At 36.0% G+C, this 18,034-nt stretch overlaps 1 protein-coding gene and 1 long non-coding RNA gene across 8 annotated transcripts in view; one reads left to right on the forward strand and one right to left on the reverse strand.

Annotated features, from left to right (window-relative positions):
• The window catches only part of FNDC3A (fibronectin type III domain containing 3A), a 178,205-nt gene that overhangs the window by 87,688 nt on the left and 72,483 nt on the right, over positions 1-18,034 (forward strand). For 5 of the 7 annotated variants that reach the window (XM_032874034.1, XM_032874032.1, XM_032874035.1 and 2 more), the window contains exon 4: positions 10,338-10,414. In XM_032874034.1, the coding sequence (XP_032729925.1) occupies positions 10,338-10,414 (77 nt within the window). Of the gene's footprint in view, positions 1-5,890; positions 5,994-10,337; positions 10,415-15,739; positions 15,827-18,034 lie in introns of those variants that run through there. The other 2 variants (XM_032874037.1, XM_032874038.1) reach the window with 2 other exon arrangements.
• LOC116877366 lies at positions 5,887-15,620 on the reverse strand. Its single transcript, XR_004384623.1, has 3 exons — positions 15,584-15,620; positions 11,711-11,953; positions 5,887-5,973 (listed from the first exon to the last, which is right to left on the reverse strand). It is a non-coding gene; the product is annotated as an uncharacterized LOC116877366 (long non-coding RNA).

Below are 18,034 nucleotides of genomic sequence, written 5' to 3' on the forward strand. Positions count from 1 at the left end.
TTGTATCACCAGAGCTTAACTGGACTCAAAAACAAATCCTATTTCTCCTACTCTTAAGAGTTATTCCCAAATCCTTGTCCATAGATTTAGGGACATTTCACCAGTCTAAGAATTGGGAAAAATTAGGATAATGTAGTGGTTTCTCACTGGACTAAATTTGTTTAATTTAAAGACTTTTTTTTTTTTTATTCTAAGTTAAGTCCCTTCTGTTTTGAGGTTAAATGTTCTTTATGAATGATGATGGGGTGCCTGGGTGACTCAGTTGGTTGAGCAACTGCTTTGGCTCAGGTCATGATCCCGGAGTCCCAGGATCGAGTTCCACATCAGGCTTCCAGCCCCACGGGGTGTATGCTTCTCCCTCTGACCTTCTCCCCTCTCACGCTCGCTCTCTCTCACTCTCTCTCAAGTGGATAAATAGAATCTTTTTTAAAAAAAAATGTTATGAGTGATGGAATAATATATAATAGACGTCCTTCTGTTCTTAATTTCTTTCTTCTTTCCCTTTAGTGTCATAATTTAGCCTTATAAAAAGCTGATTACCTTAATGAGTCCCCAGAATTTGTTTTAAAATTTTACTGCCACATAAATCAAAACACCTGGGAAATACTGCATCAGAACACAGATAACTATGTTCTGTTGACCAGTCTCTAGCCAATATCTAGCCTCTTCATCCAGCTGCCCTCAACCCAAGTCAGTCCAAAGACATACCTGGTTTTAGGATGATCCTCACATTTGTTTTCCATTGGCATGAACCATGTAAAGTAAAACTTCTATTAAGTCGATACCTTAGTTTTAATATACTAAAGCAGGAAATTATTAAATTATAGAAAAAGAAAATGCTGTGATGTGGCCAGATCTGCAAGGTGACTGAGGCCCCTACATGGAAAAGAGGAAAAGCATAGGCAAGCAAATCAGAGAGATTTAAAAGAAACAAAGTTTGACTTGTTCCCACAAACAAAGTTATAGGTTCTGACTCTTTGCACCCCTTATCTTCCTGAGATTATTTGCATCTATCATTGTCCGGTAATCCCGAGCAAGGGAGTCTTCCCATAGAGGACTTGATTAGTTGCAGATGTCATTGACCTTTCCTAGGTCCCTTGACTACATGAACATGCATCAGTTACGGTCTAATCTGCATGAGCTTAACACATGTTATTTAGATGTTAATGCAGGACCTGTATACCTAATACTACCTCAAGAGTCAGGATCACAATCATAGTCTTTTGAAGAATTAGATTTTTATTTGTAGAGGAGTGGAATGAGATGTATTTCATATCCCCACTCTTAATGTCTTTTTTTTTAATCAATGTCTTAATGATTTGAAACCACTGAGCTGAATGAGGCTGTACCTTTCATTTTTTAACATGCAGATGACCCAGACTGATTTCCATCTAATAACAGCCTTAATAAACAACTGATCTTGTTTATTTATTGCCAGAAAGATTTTTATAAAATGAAAGTTAACTCTTCCAACTTTAATTTGCCTCATAGCTAACAATTCCTTTCTGCAATCAGCTGATTCAGCTCTCTTGCTATCTTGGCTGTTTATTTTGCAACTGCTTTTTGGGATACATTGCTAAAAGTTAAGACATTTATTGATGCATTACTGAATTTTATATATGGCAGAAGTCAGCATTGGGCTATACCTGCTTTAGTTTTTTTCAAACCAAATAATTGGGGCTATGCTTTATGGCAGTTTGAGACACTTGATCAGCAGAAGGCAAGGACTAGCTTGACGGTGTGGTCCTTGATGTCTTAATTTTAACCTTATTTCAATTCATACGAACCAGAGAGGTTTTATGGCCCACCTCTAGAGGGCGTAAGACTAGCCTTAGTCCTCATACATATTTTCTATATTAGTGTTCCCTTTTGTTTAGTTTGTCAGCTCTTTTGTTTTGAGTTTTGTTTTGTTCAGTTATGTTATTTTGAGGGGGGTTTTTAGCTTTTGTTTTTGTTGCTGTATGTTTCTTTTAAATCTCCTTAAGTTACTTTTGAAACAGTTTTGGCTGTTATGTTATTCACTGTTTTCCATAAGATATCCCTCATTTAACTAAAAACTCTTAGAGTCTTCACAAGAGTTTCAGTGAGATATATTTAGGTGCATTTTGCTTTGTTATCATTATGTGTAACTAGCACATATTTGAGGTGTATTGTGTGGGGTCTTTTATCCAAATGTTTGGTGCTTTTCTATTTGTAGTTTATCTTCAAGTAAATTTTGGTATTATTATGCTGCAGTTTTCTCATTCATTTTATAATTTGTAATACAAGTTATATCCAAACAAGAGGGGCAGTATAATGTAGTGGTGAAAAAACACAGATTTCAAAGCTACAACACCCAATTCTTTTGACAGCTTACTAACTGTGAGACCTTTAAAGTTACTTAATCTCTTTGTATCTTAGTTTCCTTACAGAAAATGGAAATAATAGTTATCCCACTTCAGAGGGATATGATGCCGCTTAAATGAGTTAATAATCTATAAATAATACATAGAGAGATTATAAGTAATCTATATATAAATAATCTATAAACCACTTACACCAGTGCCTGGTACCCAATAAGTGCATATAAACATTCTCACCCAAATGCCACATGTGCTTGTATTGACAAATCTACCTGAAAATCAATAGTTCAAGAATACTAATAGTTAATGTGTTAAAATGTTATCAGAAAGTCCAGACAATTGCTGTGACATGTCAGGCTATTGATTAAGAGAACCCTCTGCAAAATGTTTTGAGACAGTATTGTGAGAATAAAAAATAAAAACCAGGTGCATTTTAAGTTTGCTAGAATTTTCATATAATCAGGTAAGAAAGGGAAAATGAAGAATATGCTCATCACTGCAGAATGCATTCCTATAATTGTAACATTATTGATACATCCTTTCTCTTTGCTTATTCTTCTGGGAAAATTGTTTGATGCACATTGTTGAATTAACAGGGTCTTTAGGAAATATGAAATATGTCTACTTTACATTGTCCTTATTATAGCTGAAGAATTTTTGAAGGTGTGGACCATGTCACCAATCCTGATCATTAGAACACTATGGCAACTGTAAGGATAATGAGGGCAGAGAACTAAAATCTTATTAGAAGGGTTGAAAATAGAGAATGGGACAGAAATAACAATAGAGCAAAGAGCTAGTCGAGGACCAAGTGAAAATGAGGTCAAGAATAAAGTGAGGAGATAGCTTTGACCTAATAAAGAGACAGTGATTCTTCTGAAGATAGAAGAAAGGTGAGAAAATTTTGACATATGTGATTGAGGTCAGGTTGGGCAAGTCCTTAAAGGGTGATGGAGATCTTTGATAATCACTCCAGAAAACAGGATAGGCTATTAACCAAGGATAAATTTCTGAAAGGATTCCTAAACAATGCTGATGGCTAAGTTAAGGTTGGAGATAACTAAATTTTCACACATGACAGTGTGAATACCATTTGATTTCTACAGTTCAGATCTAAGAGAAGTTAATTATCTGGCTAAAATTGGGGACTTTGTGGGGAGGGGATATAAAAGCAAGACATACATGGAAAAGGAAATCAGGCAGTGAAGGCAGTGTTCGATCAAGAGGAAAAGGAAATCATTATGAGAAAGAACAAATGTTGAAGAGAAAATAGAGAAATGAAAGATAGATGTGGTGGCCAGAGACTGAATGAAAGTCTAAGATTTTAAAGATGAGATAGTGGAATTCTAAATGATAAGTTCCAGGATCTGTCTTTGAACATGAGTTACTAAAAACAGAATAGAAGAGTTCCAGAAAGTTTGATGCTGAGTTTTTTCGACATTGAAGTCATTGTGCTTATGGAAAAAACTGTGAACATGGTGCCAAAGTTTTTAGTAAATGAGAATTGCATATGACAGCAGTGAAAAGAGGTAGAGGGTGATCTACTCATATGATATGATCTCAAGGAAAAAGAAACTTGAGCATGAAACAGGAACAGCAGTGGTAATGGGAAGCAGCCTTGGGGTGTCTGGAAACTGCCTCGGGAGAGAATGGGAAGCCTGCTCCCAGGGGCAACTAGAAAAATTGTTCTGGGGGGGGCAGATTTCATATAAAGGAAATACATCAATAAGTCTTCTGTGAAAAGGTTGAGGATGTGAAGGAATTTTTTTATAATAGGGGAAAAGGTTCTAGTGAGCTCAGTGGAAAGAATTGAGAAAGCTATCATCAATAAGAAAGTCAAGAAATGGAAACATAGCTGTGTGAGAACATGAGTGAAAATGAGGAAGTGGGCTGCCAGGGATTGCTTTTTGTTTAAGGGCTGAAGATGAGAGGAATGGTTAGATTTGCTGAGAGGCTGAATTCAGCATTTATAAGCAGATTCTGTTGAGATCAGGACAATCTTTACTCTCAGGCCTTGTTCTTCAGGAGCCTTGCCTTTCGATAAGGACTTTGAAATTAACAATTACCCTTTGCCACTTTTGAGAATGGTCCTTTAGTGTCTTACCTCCTCTGAGGTGTCTGACATGTATTTACTGAAATCTGTTGCTCTAGGTTATATCTCTTGCTAGTTCTTTTTCACATTCTTGGGAGAGTGGGGCTTTGAACATTACACACACACACACACATATTTTTTAACTATAACCTTATCATTAGATAATCCTGGCTTTGTCTCTTTGTGTGCCCTTGGCAAGTTACTTAACTGCATGCACTCTGCTTCAGTTTCCCTACCTATCATTGATACCTTCTTCAGTTATTGTAAAGACTGAGTTAACACATGAAAATCACTCCAAATGGTGCCTGGACATACTCTGCAATATATAATTATTTTTGAAAACACAGAGCAATCACGCTTGTATTTATAATAATAACTATCATTTATTGAGTCGTGCCAACCAGTATACTTAGTATTTTAAATATATGTAATTTGATTCTCACAACAATGCTGTGAGGTTGATTATTTTAACCTTTCTACAGAAGGAAACAATCTCAAAGAAGAGCAGTAAATTGCCTTGCTAAAAAATATTGAAGCTTTTATTAAAACTTAAATCTTTTGACACCAAAATTTATTTTCTTTCCACTGTGCAACTTGTAAACAAATCACAATCATTATCATTACCTATACATTTGTATTAACTACTAATAAATTTCCTTAGTTTACATAGCACCATAAAGTAATGAAAAGACCTCAGTCTTCTTCCCCTCACTTGTAACATCTTTAGTCTCTTTCCTGGTCTCCAGGGGAGCTTTGGTAGAGTGCCTTAATCCCAAAGTGTGTGGCCTGTCTTAAGATTTTGTGGACTTGAGCAAGAATGCCATCCATCAAGTATCTGTATTATGTCCATGTTAAATCTTAAAATAAACATACGACAACAAAACAAAATTAGAAATAAAGTAAAAACAGCCCTTAAAGTGGTAGCCTTTATTAACTTGAGAGGCAAAGGCCAGCCTGAGACATAAAACCCAGGTTTGAGGAACACATTGATCAAGCCAATATTCTATAGACAATTGTGCTGTGGGCAATGGTTAAGCATGGAGAGTGCATCAAGTTACAGAAGGACATTTCAGAGCGAATCCTCAATAAATGTTACAAATAACTTAAATTTTATAAATGAAAGTAGCAGACTGAATTATAAAAACTGAATTAGAAGATAATGCCTATCATACAGGAGGGAAGTGAAAACAAAAAGGATGGTTTTACAGCAGATACGTATTTCTGTACATGTATTTTGATGAGCTTTTGGGTTAGTTCACGGGGAAGTCTGAATGATCGCAAAATTCAAGGCATTAGCAGTAGAAACCATTTAATCATTTACTATATCCCAAATGCTGACAGCGGGAATGTTTGCTTTTTTCCCCTTTCCCTTTCCGCGGGTCACTGCAAGTCACGTGAGAAGCATCACGTGACTCGGTCAAAGGATCTTTTCCTCTCACTGCTTTGCAAAAAAAAAAAAAAAACAGCGGAACTGTTCTCCAATTAAAGCTGTTAACGTGTACTACGCTGTTTCCTTGTTGGATTTTGTCTCTGCTGCTACTGTAAAAACAAAATGAGTGGTAAGATTTGCTGACTATTTTTGAACATTCTTCTTCTATTTTAAAACATAGAAAGCATTGTATTAATCTAAAGTCGTGCCGTGTGTGTTTTTTCAATAGATGCCAAATCTATGGCAGTAAAAATAATTTAAATTGTGGCCATGTAGTTATAAAAAGATTAGACTCTATTTGGAGATGGGCTGACTTTATATTCCATGGAGTATACCTTTCCAGCGCTTTTATTTTACTAGGTTTTTCTTTTTACCACTAAAGTATGAATATTGGCACCAGATTATTTGGAAGCCATTGTGAAAGCTTGCTTATAAAGAGAATGTGTAGCACGTCAGCAGCCCGTTGCATTTTAAGAATTTAAACTCAGATTTGTAGTTTCGTCAAAAAAAAAAAACCCTCTTTAAATGTGAATGTATGCTAATGAAAAATAAAGAATTTAACTTACAGTAGATGAAATATCATCTTATATTAAGTTATTGATGGCACTTTTTAAGGAATGGACGTGAGGGGCTTCTCAAATTTCTTAAGACATTTGGTGAATAAGCATTGTTTGCTCTTCTGCAGGGTTTTAGAATAGGAAATAATGCCCTTAAAATGATTTTAATAGCTTTATGTTTGGGGGTAGATTTTGCTTAGATCATGTAGATTATTAAGGAGCTCCTGGGTGTATCTACAGTTGTTCAGATAAAGCTACTCTTGTTCCAGATGTGCATTTTGTGGTACAATCTGTAACAGATTTGGCTTCTTTACTAGGACAGAATAACCCCCTCATCCCCCACCCCCCGCTTCACTGCATTTACAGGGTTTGTAGTTAATCTTTTAGTATTTTCAGTATTTTATGCCAACAATAAAAGTATTGGTGAAGCTAAGCAGGTAGATGGACATTTGCATCATTAAGCATGCAAGGTTTTAGGGGTTTGCCCTTGTAGGTAGAAATAGCAACTGAAGTGGTGCTGTAAATATTGTAGTTCTAAATTGTATTTACTATGTTTACATAATGGGAGTTTTATGTGTTCAGTGTTGGATGTTATTTCACGCCAGTATTTTAGAAATTAAAAACAGTATCCGTGAATTGTCTCTGAAAAAATGAACCATGTACCATTTCTGCCTCAGGATAAGAAAATTTACTTGCTAGAGTGAAATGATTACTTCTTAGGGAAATGAGTTAATAGTTATGCCTGGACTGCAACGTAATGTATTTACTGCTGGTTTATTTTAGGTTGGGTTTGTTCTGTTCTGTTTTCAGTATCACACTTAAATATATTTAAAGAATAGAGTAGAATTTTGTTCTACTAAAATATAAACTATAAAGCAGCTTTCAAAGTATATGGTTTGAATTGTAATTATATAGTATTTATGTATTTATATTTTTAGTAAAAGAAGGGCAATCCAAGCAGTTATGTAGTTTTGCAATTTTAAATATAATCAGCAGTAACTTATTTTTTATTCTGGAGGCTGAAAAACAACAAAAACCTCTTCTGATGACTTGCTGTAAGAATTAAATTTGACAACATTTGAAAGGAAGCACAGTCCGTGGCACATTTAGTAGAAGCTCAAAAATACTGATTTCCTTTACTAAGATTATAAATAGGATTTTGATGAATTCTCTTTCTGGTTCCCAGCTAAATTTCACATATTATAATATTTAAGCCAGTTTCAGGATTCATAAAGCTAGTTTACTGTAGGTTTATGTAAAATAGCTAATAGATGCAAACTAGAATTTTCTTAAAACTGTTCTCATTTTCTCTTGAGTCCAATATAGAGAAGTTAGAAGTAAGTTTTGGATAAACCCTTTCTTGCCTAGAGGTATAAAGCACCTCACAAGTTTTATTTTGTAAGTTAATAGGTTAATGTTGGCTTAAATGTAGAAAAATTTTGTTTTGCCTTTCTTTCTTTCTTTCTTTCTTTCTTTTTTTTAAAGATAACAAAGACCTCAATTTTCCTTAGAAGCTTTGGAGCCTCAAATTACATCAGTTGCCAGTAATCCATAGTATCCTTAAATGAAACTGTCTGGTTTTAAATCCTCTTTCTACCACTAGGGCAAGCTTAACAACTCTCTGCCTTAATTTCCACATGGAGAAAATGGGAGTAATAATAATAATACTTACCTGCTGGTAGATTGATTATGAGGAGAAAAAAGAACACGGCCTAGCATATATAGTAAGTTAGCATTAACTATATATAATTAGCTATTTTAAGAAAATATTACGAACAACTTCATGTATTTGGTGGGCTGTTTGGGATGGGAAGAATATTTTGTTGAAAAATTATTTTTAGGGGCACCTGGGTGGCTCATTCGGTTAAGCTGTGCCTTCAGCTCAGGTCGTGATCCCAGAGTCCTGGGATTGAATCCCATATCGGGCTTCCTGCTTAGTGAGGAGTCTATGTCTTCCTCTGCCCACCTCCCTGCCTCCTGTTCATGCTCCCACTCTGCTAAATAAATAAATAAAATCTTCTTTAAAAAAGAAAAGCTATTTTATAATCATATATAGCATAATTTGGTAGTTGCCCGTACACAGACACACACACACATAATAAGCTCTTTATTTCCTCATGCCCATTTGAGTCTTGAACCTATTCTCTCTCTTCCCCTCCCTATCTCTTCTTTCATTCCTCTCTCCCTCCACTTTTCTCTCTTCCCCCTTCTCTTCCTCTGTTCCATCCCTCCTCACTCATGCTTCTTCACCCTTCCCTTTCTCCAGTTACCTCTCCTCCTCTGTCCCCTCCCCTCCTTTCTTGCCTGTGTTTTCTCCTCCTCTGTCCTTTTCTTCTTCCCTCACCACTGTTCAGCATTTACCCTCCTGCACCCACCTTTTCGTACATGCTCTTTTCTCTTTCCTTCCCTGTGTCTCACCGTCTTTCCCCTACCCCAACCACCAACTACTTTGTTGCTTGCTTGTCACTCCTTTCCTTCCCTGAAAAGAGGAGAGTGGCTGTATTCCGGTTTTGCTCTAACCTCCATGCTCTTCATTCTGTTTTCCTGAAGTATGTGTAATATTACCAGTGAAATTTATTTTTCTGCTCTATGATTTAGCTTTTCTTCTTTCTTTTCTTTTATAACTGATATCCACTATATGTACTCTGCAGATTGAAATCCCACATATAAAAAGAACTCTTCCTCCATTACATTCTTCATTAGACTCTTGGGTACATTTATTCCTAAAAAATGAGTGAGGCTCCTTGAGAAGGTTAAATTTCAAGCTACTAAAAACTAATGGGTGAGGGGACAGTGCAGTCTAAAGTTACAAAGTAAAAAGGATCTGAAGGTGAGTTTCCTCTTTTTAAAAAAAAGTTGCATAAAGCAAGTAAGATTTGTTACTAGAAAAAATAAAACACACCTTCCCAAAATGCCTATTTTATCCCACAAATGTTGAGAGAAGATAAATGAGATAATATTTATAAAAGTTATCTGGAAAGGATAATAGTAAAAGTGAAAGAAAATGTAGAATAAGATAAGATGAACTTTCTCTTTTTGGGGGGAACTTCTTGGTTTAAGAAACAAAAATTGTTCCTTGGCTAAATATGCATGTACAGTATTTTTCTAATTTTGTTCTCAAGTCCCCACAAATATTACTTACATATTACACAAGAGGTTTTGAACACTAACAGAGAAGTCCCAAATTTCTGACTCTTCTTCCTCTTACTTCTCGTCCATCTTGACTTTTTTTTTTCCTATTGCTTTTTAGAATTTTGCTTTTTTGTATCTTTCATTGATTTTTATATGCAAAGTTTAGGTTGATTCTCCTCTAGGTCAGTGTTTCTTAATTTGCGTAATCATAAGATTCACCAGATGTATTTGTAACTAAGTATAGTGACTCAAGACCCCTCTGTAAGTATAATAAAGAATCTCTAGGAGCCTGGAAATCTGTGTTTTAAAAAGCTCCCCAGGTGACTCTTTTGATGATCAGACAGGTTAAAAAAAAACACAAAACACAACTGCAAGTAAAAAATAATCAGTGCACTTTACAAAATATATTCTTATGTTTTATAGCAGTTGAATCATCTGAATTTCTTTTCGTAGTAATATAGTTACTGTTAACTTGAGCATTCGGTTTATCTTTTTTTAATTTTCATTTTTTTAAAAGATTTTATTTATTTGACAGAGAGAGACCGCTAGAGAGGGAACAGAAGCAGGGAGTGTGGGAGAGGGAGAAGCAAGCTTCTCATCGAACAGGGAGCCGGACATGGGGTTGGATCCCAGCCTGAGCCGAAGGCAGGCGCTTAATGCCTGAGCCACCCAGGCTCCCCAAGCATGTAGTTTAGACGAAGTATTCAAAGTGGAATTCAGATTGTTTTCAATGTTAGCTTGCTAAGTAATCCTGGATTAACACATCATTTCTGTGATCCATTCAGGTCCTGCTCAGGTTCCAATGATGTCCCCAAATGGTTCTGTGCCTCCTATTTATGTGCCTCCTGGATACGCCCCACAGGTATGTGTTTGTGGTTTTTTTCTTTATATATCTATATAGTAGGGAACAAATATTACTGTTTAATTTAGATAAAAAAATACCATTTCAGTACCGAAGCTTACCTGGTACAATATATCTTTTGGTATCTTATTTCACATTCTAGTACATTTAGTGTATTTGGAAAGGAGGAGGAATGAAATTGACAGCATTATCATTTGGCCTTGGCTTTGGGTGTTGAATTATTATAGAAAATTAATTCTAGAGCTTTATTTCCCTGATTATGTGATAATGTAAGTAATATCTTAAGGTTTAAAGGTGCTTGGAAGTAACCCTAGACAGTGTTCCATCTGTATTCATAAAATATCTCATGAACACCCATAATAATTATATGGCACATTGTGGTACATAGAAGAAAATTTAGACCCATAGACCATCAGCCCTAAAGGCTAAGGGAATCAGTATCATCACACATTTTCAGTCCTTTCCTATGCACCCCTTGGGAAGCCCTGACTTAAAGAATAAAATACAGCTAACTTATTTGCACAGGCAAACTGAATTAAATGTAAGGCCTCAGGTATTCTGAGTATCATCTGGTACTGATTCTGTGTAGTCTGTACTCACTGCCTCATATCCTTTTTAGAAATAATTCAGTTTCTTTTTTTTAAGCACTGAAGTTACACTTGAAATTTTCTTCAGGTCCTCTCTTACTTCCTTCATGATTATTCAGAATATTGGTGGGATATTGTGGTAGATTAACTGCCCATACTATGAAGCCCACCACTGTGAATGACAGCAAAAGAAGACCATGTTGGTGAGGAGAATAGAAGTCATATGAGAATTAGAGTCAGAAAAGCTGGATCCATTTCTTATTTCAAGCCCTTGCTGGCTGTGTGGCCTTAGACAAATCAACTTCCTTAAGTCTTTTGTGTCCTAACCAGAAGATAGGATGATAACATGTAACATTTCAAAGTATCTGTAAGCTTTTCAGAAGCTATCTCTACTTTTGTTTGACATACTGATGGTTCTGTGTTATCCTACTAAATCTGCTCTCTGATATGGTCCAAACTCAAAGGCCTTTTTTCCAGCCTTACCCTTTTTGTGACCCCCTAAACATTTGACACTACTGATACAGTTTACTCCAAGTTTCCTTAACATAACAGTGTTCTGATTCTTTCTACTTTACGTGCTTGCTCCTTCCAGACCTTTCTCCACTAAGCTCTGTATTTGGGGCTACTGACAATTTATTTCAGTGCAACTAAAGAGTATCCAGCTTTTCTTACACCTAGCGGTACTTTTATTTTTATGGCAGATTCCTACCCTTCTCATTTCATTCAGTCATGACCTTCATGAAGTAGCTTTCCTTGAATGTTTCCAGGTGTCTCTCCTGTGGGTTCTCATGGCACACTATGTATATCCTTCTAATGAATTTCTCACAGTTTAATAGTTTTTTTCTTCTGAGAAGATTTTGAACTCTTACAGTTCCTGTACTCAGCAGTGTTCAACAGATATGTATTGAGTGCTCATGTATGTCAGGCAGTCTTCTAGATGATTGTGATGTATCTGTAAATAAAAGGCAAAAACATCTGTCTCTCTGTAGTTAACATTCTTGTGGGGAGAAGAAAACCATAAGCATATAACACATGGATAAATTATGTAGTATGTTAGGTAGTAAGCAGTGGGGGTGGAAAAGGAAAGAAAATGGACCTTGGTTACATTTTAAAATAGGGTAGTCAAAATAGGCCTCTTTGGAAAAGTGACATTTGAAGGTCAAGTAGGAGTCTACATGGCTTAATTTCAGTATTGTTGTGTCTTGGGAAATAGACCTGAGGAAGTGGAAACAGATGGGGGAATAGCCATTTGATGGAGCAGTCAGAACACACACACTTACTAGTTAAGTCCACCATCTTATATGGGTGCAGTTTATAGCACCCAAAACAATACAGTAATAATATCACAGGTCACCTTAACAAATACAATAATAATGAAAAGGTTTGAGGGACACCTGGCTGGCTCAGTTGGGAGAACTTGGGATTCAGTCTCAAGGTCATGAGTTCAAGCCGTACATTGAGCCTGCTTTAAAAAAAAAAAAAAAAAGAAGAAGAGGGAGGGAATGGGGGAGGGAGTATTGTGAAATATTGTGAGGATTACCAAAATGTGACACAGAAACACCAAATGAGCAAATGCTGTTGAAAAATGGCACCAGTAGACTTGCACAACACAAGGTTGCCACAAACTGAATTTTTTAAAAATGCAGTATTTGCAAAGCTCAGTAAGGCAAAGCACAGTAAAATAAAGTATGCCTGTATTCATATGCTCCCTTGATGTTTTCCTTTCTCCGTGGTTTTGTTAATGCTGTAATCTGGGGAATGTTACTCATTTGCTCATTTTTGCCTTTTAGAAGTTTACCCATCCTTGAGGACCTAGATCAACTTATTTGTGCCATCTCTTGGTTATAAATTAAATGCCACCTAGTATCATAATTGTGGAATTTTATGGGATTTTAAGTTCCTTGAGCATAGGCGCTGCCTTTTAATTTTTTTTATTCTATGGTAACCCAAATACAGTAGATATTTCATAAATATTTGTCAAATAAGTGAATGAATTTTTTTTAAGATTTTATTTATTTATTTGACAGACAGAGATCACAAGTAGGCAGAGAGGCAGGCAGAGGGGCGGGGTGGGAAGCAGGCTCCCTGCTGAGCAGAGAGCACGATGTGGGGCTTGATCCCAGGACCCTGGGATCATGACCCGAGCTGAAGGCAGAGGCTTTAACCCACTGAGCCACCCAGGCGCCCAAGTGAATGAATTTTAATAGTAATCTTACTGGAAGAATTATGTGAGGCTAGTGGGCTACTATTACCTACCTTAATTTAAGATTAAGACTGTCTGTAGGAAATATATCATTTTCAGGTACACAGGAGTAATCAATAAACAAAAATGTTGTCTCATCATCATTGAAATAATTTAAATACCCACTATGTAAGTGGGTATTCTAGCATTTTGACATCATTGTGGAAATAACCCACCATTTCTAGCATACACAATTTCTAATTTAGAAAATACTTAAGAATCAGGTTCTGGGCACAGCTAAGCACTTAATCATTGTCCAAAACTTGACATATAAGGAAACATAATTATCTTAGCAAATCTAGAAGCTGGGAGTTGAGCCAAATGCTAAGACATATAGGTGGCTATAATAAAGTACAGGTGGTATTTCTCTCAATAGAGAGAAGACTTGGCTCAAGGTCATGAGTTCAACGCCTGCATACATAGCACAAATACTAAACGCATGAATACCTATCATCCATGGTCTTCCTTTAGACTTTAACTTCCTTTAGACTTCCTTTAGACTTTAGACTTCCTTTAGACTTTACCTCCCCTTGTGGCTCCTCACCTCTCTCTCTTGCCATGTATATGAATGTGTATCTTTTGGTGAAAAGCAGTGATCTAAGGGGCATAGGTGGAGGTCACATAATACTTTTGCCATATTATTACGTAATAAGTCCGTGCTGATAGGATTCAGCAAATTTTATGCATCCTAAAAAGTTAGGTCAGGCAAGCAAATACGGCAGAAATAAAAATCCAGTTTTGGGACTGTTTAGCTCTATCACTGAGGAAATAGTAATATGTACCTAAGAGAATAGTGGGGCAGAAAAGTGAAAGATCCCAAAGATAGATCTTAATTTAAGATTCAGATCAAGATTTAATGAAAGTACTTTTAAGAGAAAAATAGGAAAAAAATCATGATTTACCTAGGATATATCAACCTTCAAATTTGTAATGTTTATACCAATGGCATGTCCCTATTAAGTTTAGAACCACTTCAGATACTAACTCATCATTAACTCGTACATATACTTAACTTCATTTTAAGAGTAATATTAGACAAGGACAGGGTATCAGTAACTTTAAAGGAGTAATTGTTTTTCTTAATTTAAGATTTGTAAAATCCAAATCCTCTGTTAATATTAAAGTTGCTAGTATTGTATTATACTTCCTTTGTGAATTTATTCAGAGTTCTGCAATATTGTTTATTTTACAATATTTATACTTTATTGCTCTGTATTTTAGCATTCTTGTCAAAAGTAATGGGAGGGAACCTGGATGATTTTATTCTGTTGACCTTAAGTTTTGAAGAGAAGGTTGCTTTATAAAGATGTAAAATGCCCTTGCCATCAAAAGGGTAGAGTTACTAAGGACAGTTTTCCCCCCTTTACCACTAGTGAACAAAAATAGCTCTTAAAATAGACTTAATTTGGGGCGCCTGGGTGGCTCAGTGGGTTAAAGCCTCTGCCTTCGGCTCCAGTCATGATCCCAGGATCCTGGGATTGCGCCCCGCATTGGGCTCTCTGCTCAGCAGGGGAGCCTGCTTCCTCCTCTCTCTCTTTGCCTGCCTCTCTGCCTGCTTGGGATCTCTATCTCTCTCTCTCTCTCTCTGTCAAATAAATAAATAATAATCTTTTAAAAAACAGACTTAATTTTTTGGTTACATAGCTTTTATTGTTGGATTAGAAAATGAGTCATCATTTTTAGAAATCATTATTTCTTAAGAAACAATTTTTTTTGTTAACCATGAAACTCTGAAAGTTACTGTCCAGTATGATAGACTTAAAGCTAGTTTAAATGATATGCAGAAAGAAAAACGTGTTCATTAGATGCTTAAACATAAAGGAATACTAATTTTGCAAACAAGCCAGTGGAAAAAAATGTTTTTGTGGTAAAGAACAAATATAGTTGTGTACTTTAAATATAGTTGTGTATTTTTCTAATCATGAGTATGTAGAAAACGTGGAAAGGGTAGGGAAAAAATTACATTGAATGTTTATAACCTAAAGGTACTCTCTGTAAGCATATAATAAACATCCCTGTAGCCTTTAACTACAAAATTACAAACATAATTTTAGACGTAGCCTTAATGAGTTGTATTTTTGTAGTTTAAAAAGAAAGGGAGGTTTGTGAGAGATTGACCTGCTTCAATAAAAGCAGTAATATGTACCAACTAAACTAAGTTACCAAATGGGAAAATAAAAACTGTAAAACACAGAAAGCAAATGGTGATAGGAGTAGAAGGAACTTAATTTACTGGCAAATAATACTAACTTACAGTCTCTAAGAGCATTGCAGCACAGAATAACACTTCATATTTTAGTGATGAAATTAATGACTTATCAGGAAAAGATTAGAGACTACCTGAAGGGGACACCTAAAAGCAGCATCAGAAGTTCTGTCCTTCTGCCTCTCTTTAATGGCTCCCCTGTTTTTTTATGGAATGTGGGTTGTTATGGTGATGAGAGGGTACCTAACAGGAAGGGGATTGTAGATCTCATAATGTGGGGAAGGGAGCTATTATCACCTTCAGGAAAAGTCTGAGATTACTCCTTTGAGCTGGACTTGGTATTTCACTTTGCCTTTATGTCAGCACACAGCAATGAGGTCAGTACGTTTTTCAGAGATTCTACATACCAGTCTGATCTCAGTCTTTTCTGTCAAAATTTCAGCAGCAGTAATGCTGCCAAAAGACATGGGCATTATTGTGTGTATATGTACAGTTGTAAATATAAAATAAATATCTGTTGAATGAATGGCCAGAAATACCTATATTATTATTTAGTAGCTTAAAGTGGGAACAGTGTTGGGTTTAGGGTAAGGCCATATAAGTAGGTTGCTAAAAGTTAGGCAGAAGCAAAGGTTGTAAGAATTGAGGAAATCACAGAATTCTAATAATATGGTGTTAAAAGGGGGGAAGTTATGTGGCATTCTAGTAGAACTAATGCAATACATTTATAACTGGTTGTATCATTGATTCAGCAGTTTTCTTTGAGCATCTGCCCTATGCTAGGAGTTGTTTCATGTGTTGGGAAGAAAATAGGAAGCAGAACAGATTTGTCATGGAATGTATATTCTGGTGGAGAACAGACATACAATAGAAAATATAAACAAATTCCTCTTTTTGTAGCGCCTTTTAATTATGTCTGTGTTTAGTAAAGGAAAAAACAAGGCTTTGCCTAGTTAGAAATTGTGTGCCATATGTGGTTAGGTAGTCGGATCGATGCTGATAGCCCTATTAATTCTATTTTACTGTCTTATCTTTGTTTTAATTTTTTTAACATAGACTAATTTGGATTAAATTTTATCTTTTCTTTGCACAACTTACTGATTCTATTTTAATAATCACCATTGGTGTACCCTGTTAATATAAAATTCATTGTCTGCATGGTTAGCCATTTGTCAGCAACTGGACTTAGCGGATAGTTTTGAGGCCCCCAACCTCACTCCTGGCTTCTCAGAAGGTTACTTGAAGTGGTACGGTTCTCCACATTCTTGGTCTTGATCTGGCTCTTTTTTTCTTTTTTTATGTTTCCTAGCTTTCTTTTTTTTTAATTGTGATAAAATATACATAAAAAATTACCATTGTAACTTTAAATGTACAGTTTAGTGTCATTAAATGTATTCACTGTTGCACTACCTTCACTACCATCCATCTACAGAACTCTATTTTTTGCAAAACTGAAACTCTGTACCTAATAAAAAATAACTTCTCATTCTTCCTTCTCCTGGCTTATCTTTATATTTTAAATGTTCTTTTTCAGTAGAAAAGTGGTTTTAATTTCGTAAATAATTCAGCTGTTTCTTTTTAACCAGTGAGATCTTGCTTATGTTGTGACATTTAAAAAGACACTAAAATCTGGAGAGGATTATGCTGAGCAAAAAGTCAAGCAGAGAAAGTCAGTTATCATACAGTTTCGTTTACTTGTGGAACTAAAGGAATAACATGGAGGACATAGGAGAAGGAAAGGAAAAATGAATTGGGGGAAATCGGAGGGGGAGATGAACCCTGAGAGACTGTGGACTCTGAGAAAACAAACTGAGGGTTTGGGAAGGGATCGGGTGGGGGGGGATGGGTGAGCCTGGTGGTGGGTATTAAGGAGGGCACATATTGCATGGAGCACTGGGTGTGGTACATCAAACAATGAATCTTGGAACACTGAAAAAATAAAATTAATTTTTTTTAAAAAGACACTAGAGAAACAGGTACCTGTGAATAGACATGGAATTAAAGCCAAAGTGCAAGAGTTCAAATATTAGCTCCTCCATTTACTGCTTATGTGACCTTAGCAAGTTACTTAACATCTGCATGCCTCAGTTTCCCCATCTGAAAAATAGAGATAATAATGCTACCTATTTGTAATATTGTTATGAGGATTAAAAAGTTAATACATGTCCCTTTAGGAATTTAAGAGTTAAGTTGTAGGGTAAGACCTATGCATTTTAAAAGTTAACAAATACTACAGTGTTATAAATACCTAACAAGTGATACAGAATAAATGTAGTAGAAATGATAGGAAGGAGAGGTCATTAAGATTGTAGTGCCCAGGATAGGGTTCATGGAAAGCAATCAAAAGAAACCTTCCACAGACCCTTAGCCCCAGAATCTCTACCAGCATCTGGGGTTACGTGCTTTGCTGTCTCATGTCAACTCACCACTCTTCCTTTTCATCTAGAATGGAGACAGACTTTCCTGCTTCTCTCTAGACCCAGTCCCCCCAGTAGAGTCTTGGATCCCAATCTCTTTTGCCTGCATTTTTCTGTCTTCTACATCATCAATTTCTTACTGTCTGATGGGTCGTTCTCATTCTATCA

Source organism: Lontra canadensis, unplaced genomic scaffold (genome assembly GCF_010015895.1).
Source record: "Lontra canadensis isolate GAN:19392208 unplaced genomic scaffold, GSC_riverotter_1.0 scaffold51, whole genome shotgun sequence".
NCBI classification, from domain to species: domain Eukaryota; kingdom Metazoa; phylum Chordata; class Mammalia; order Carnivora; family Mustelidae; genus Lontra; species Lontra canadensis.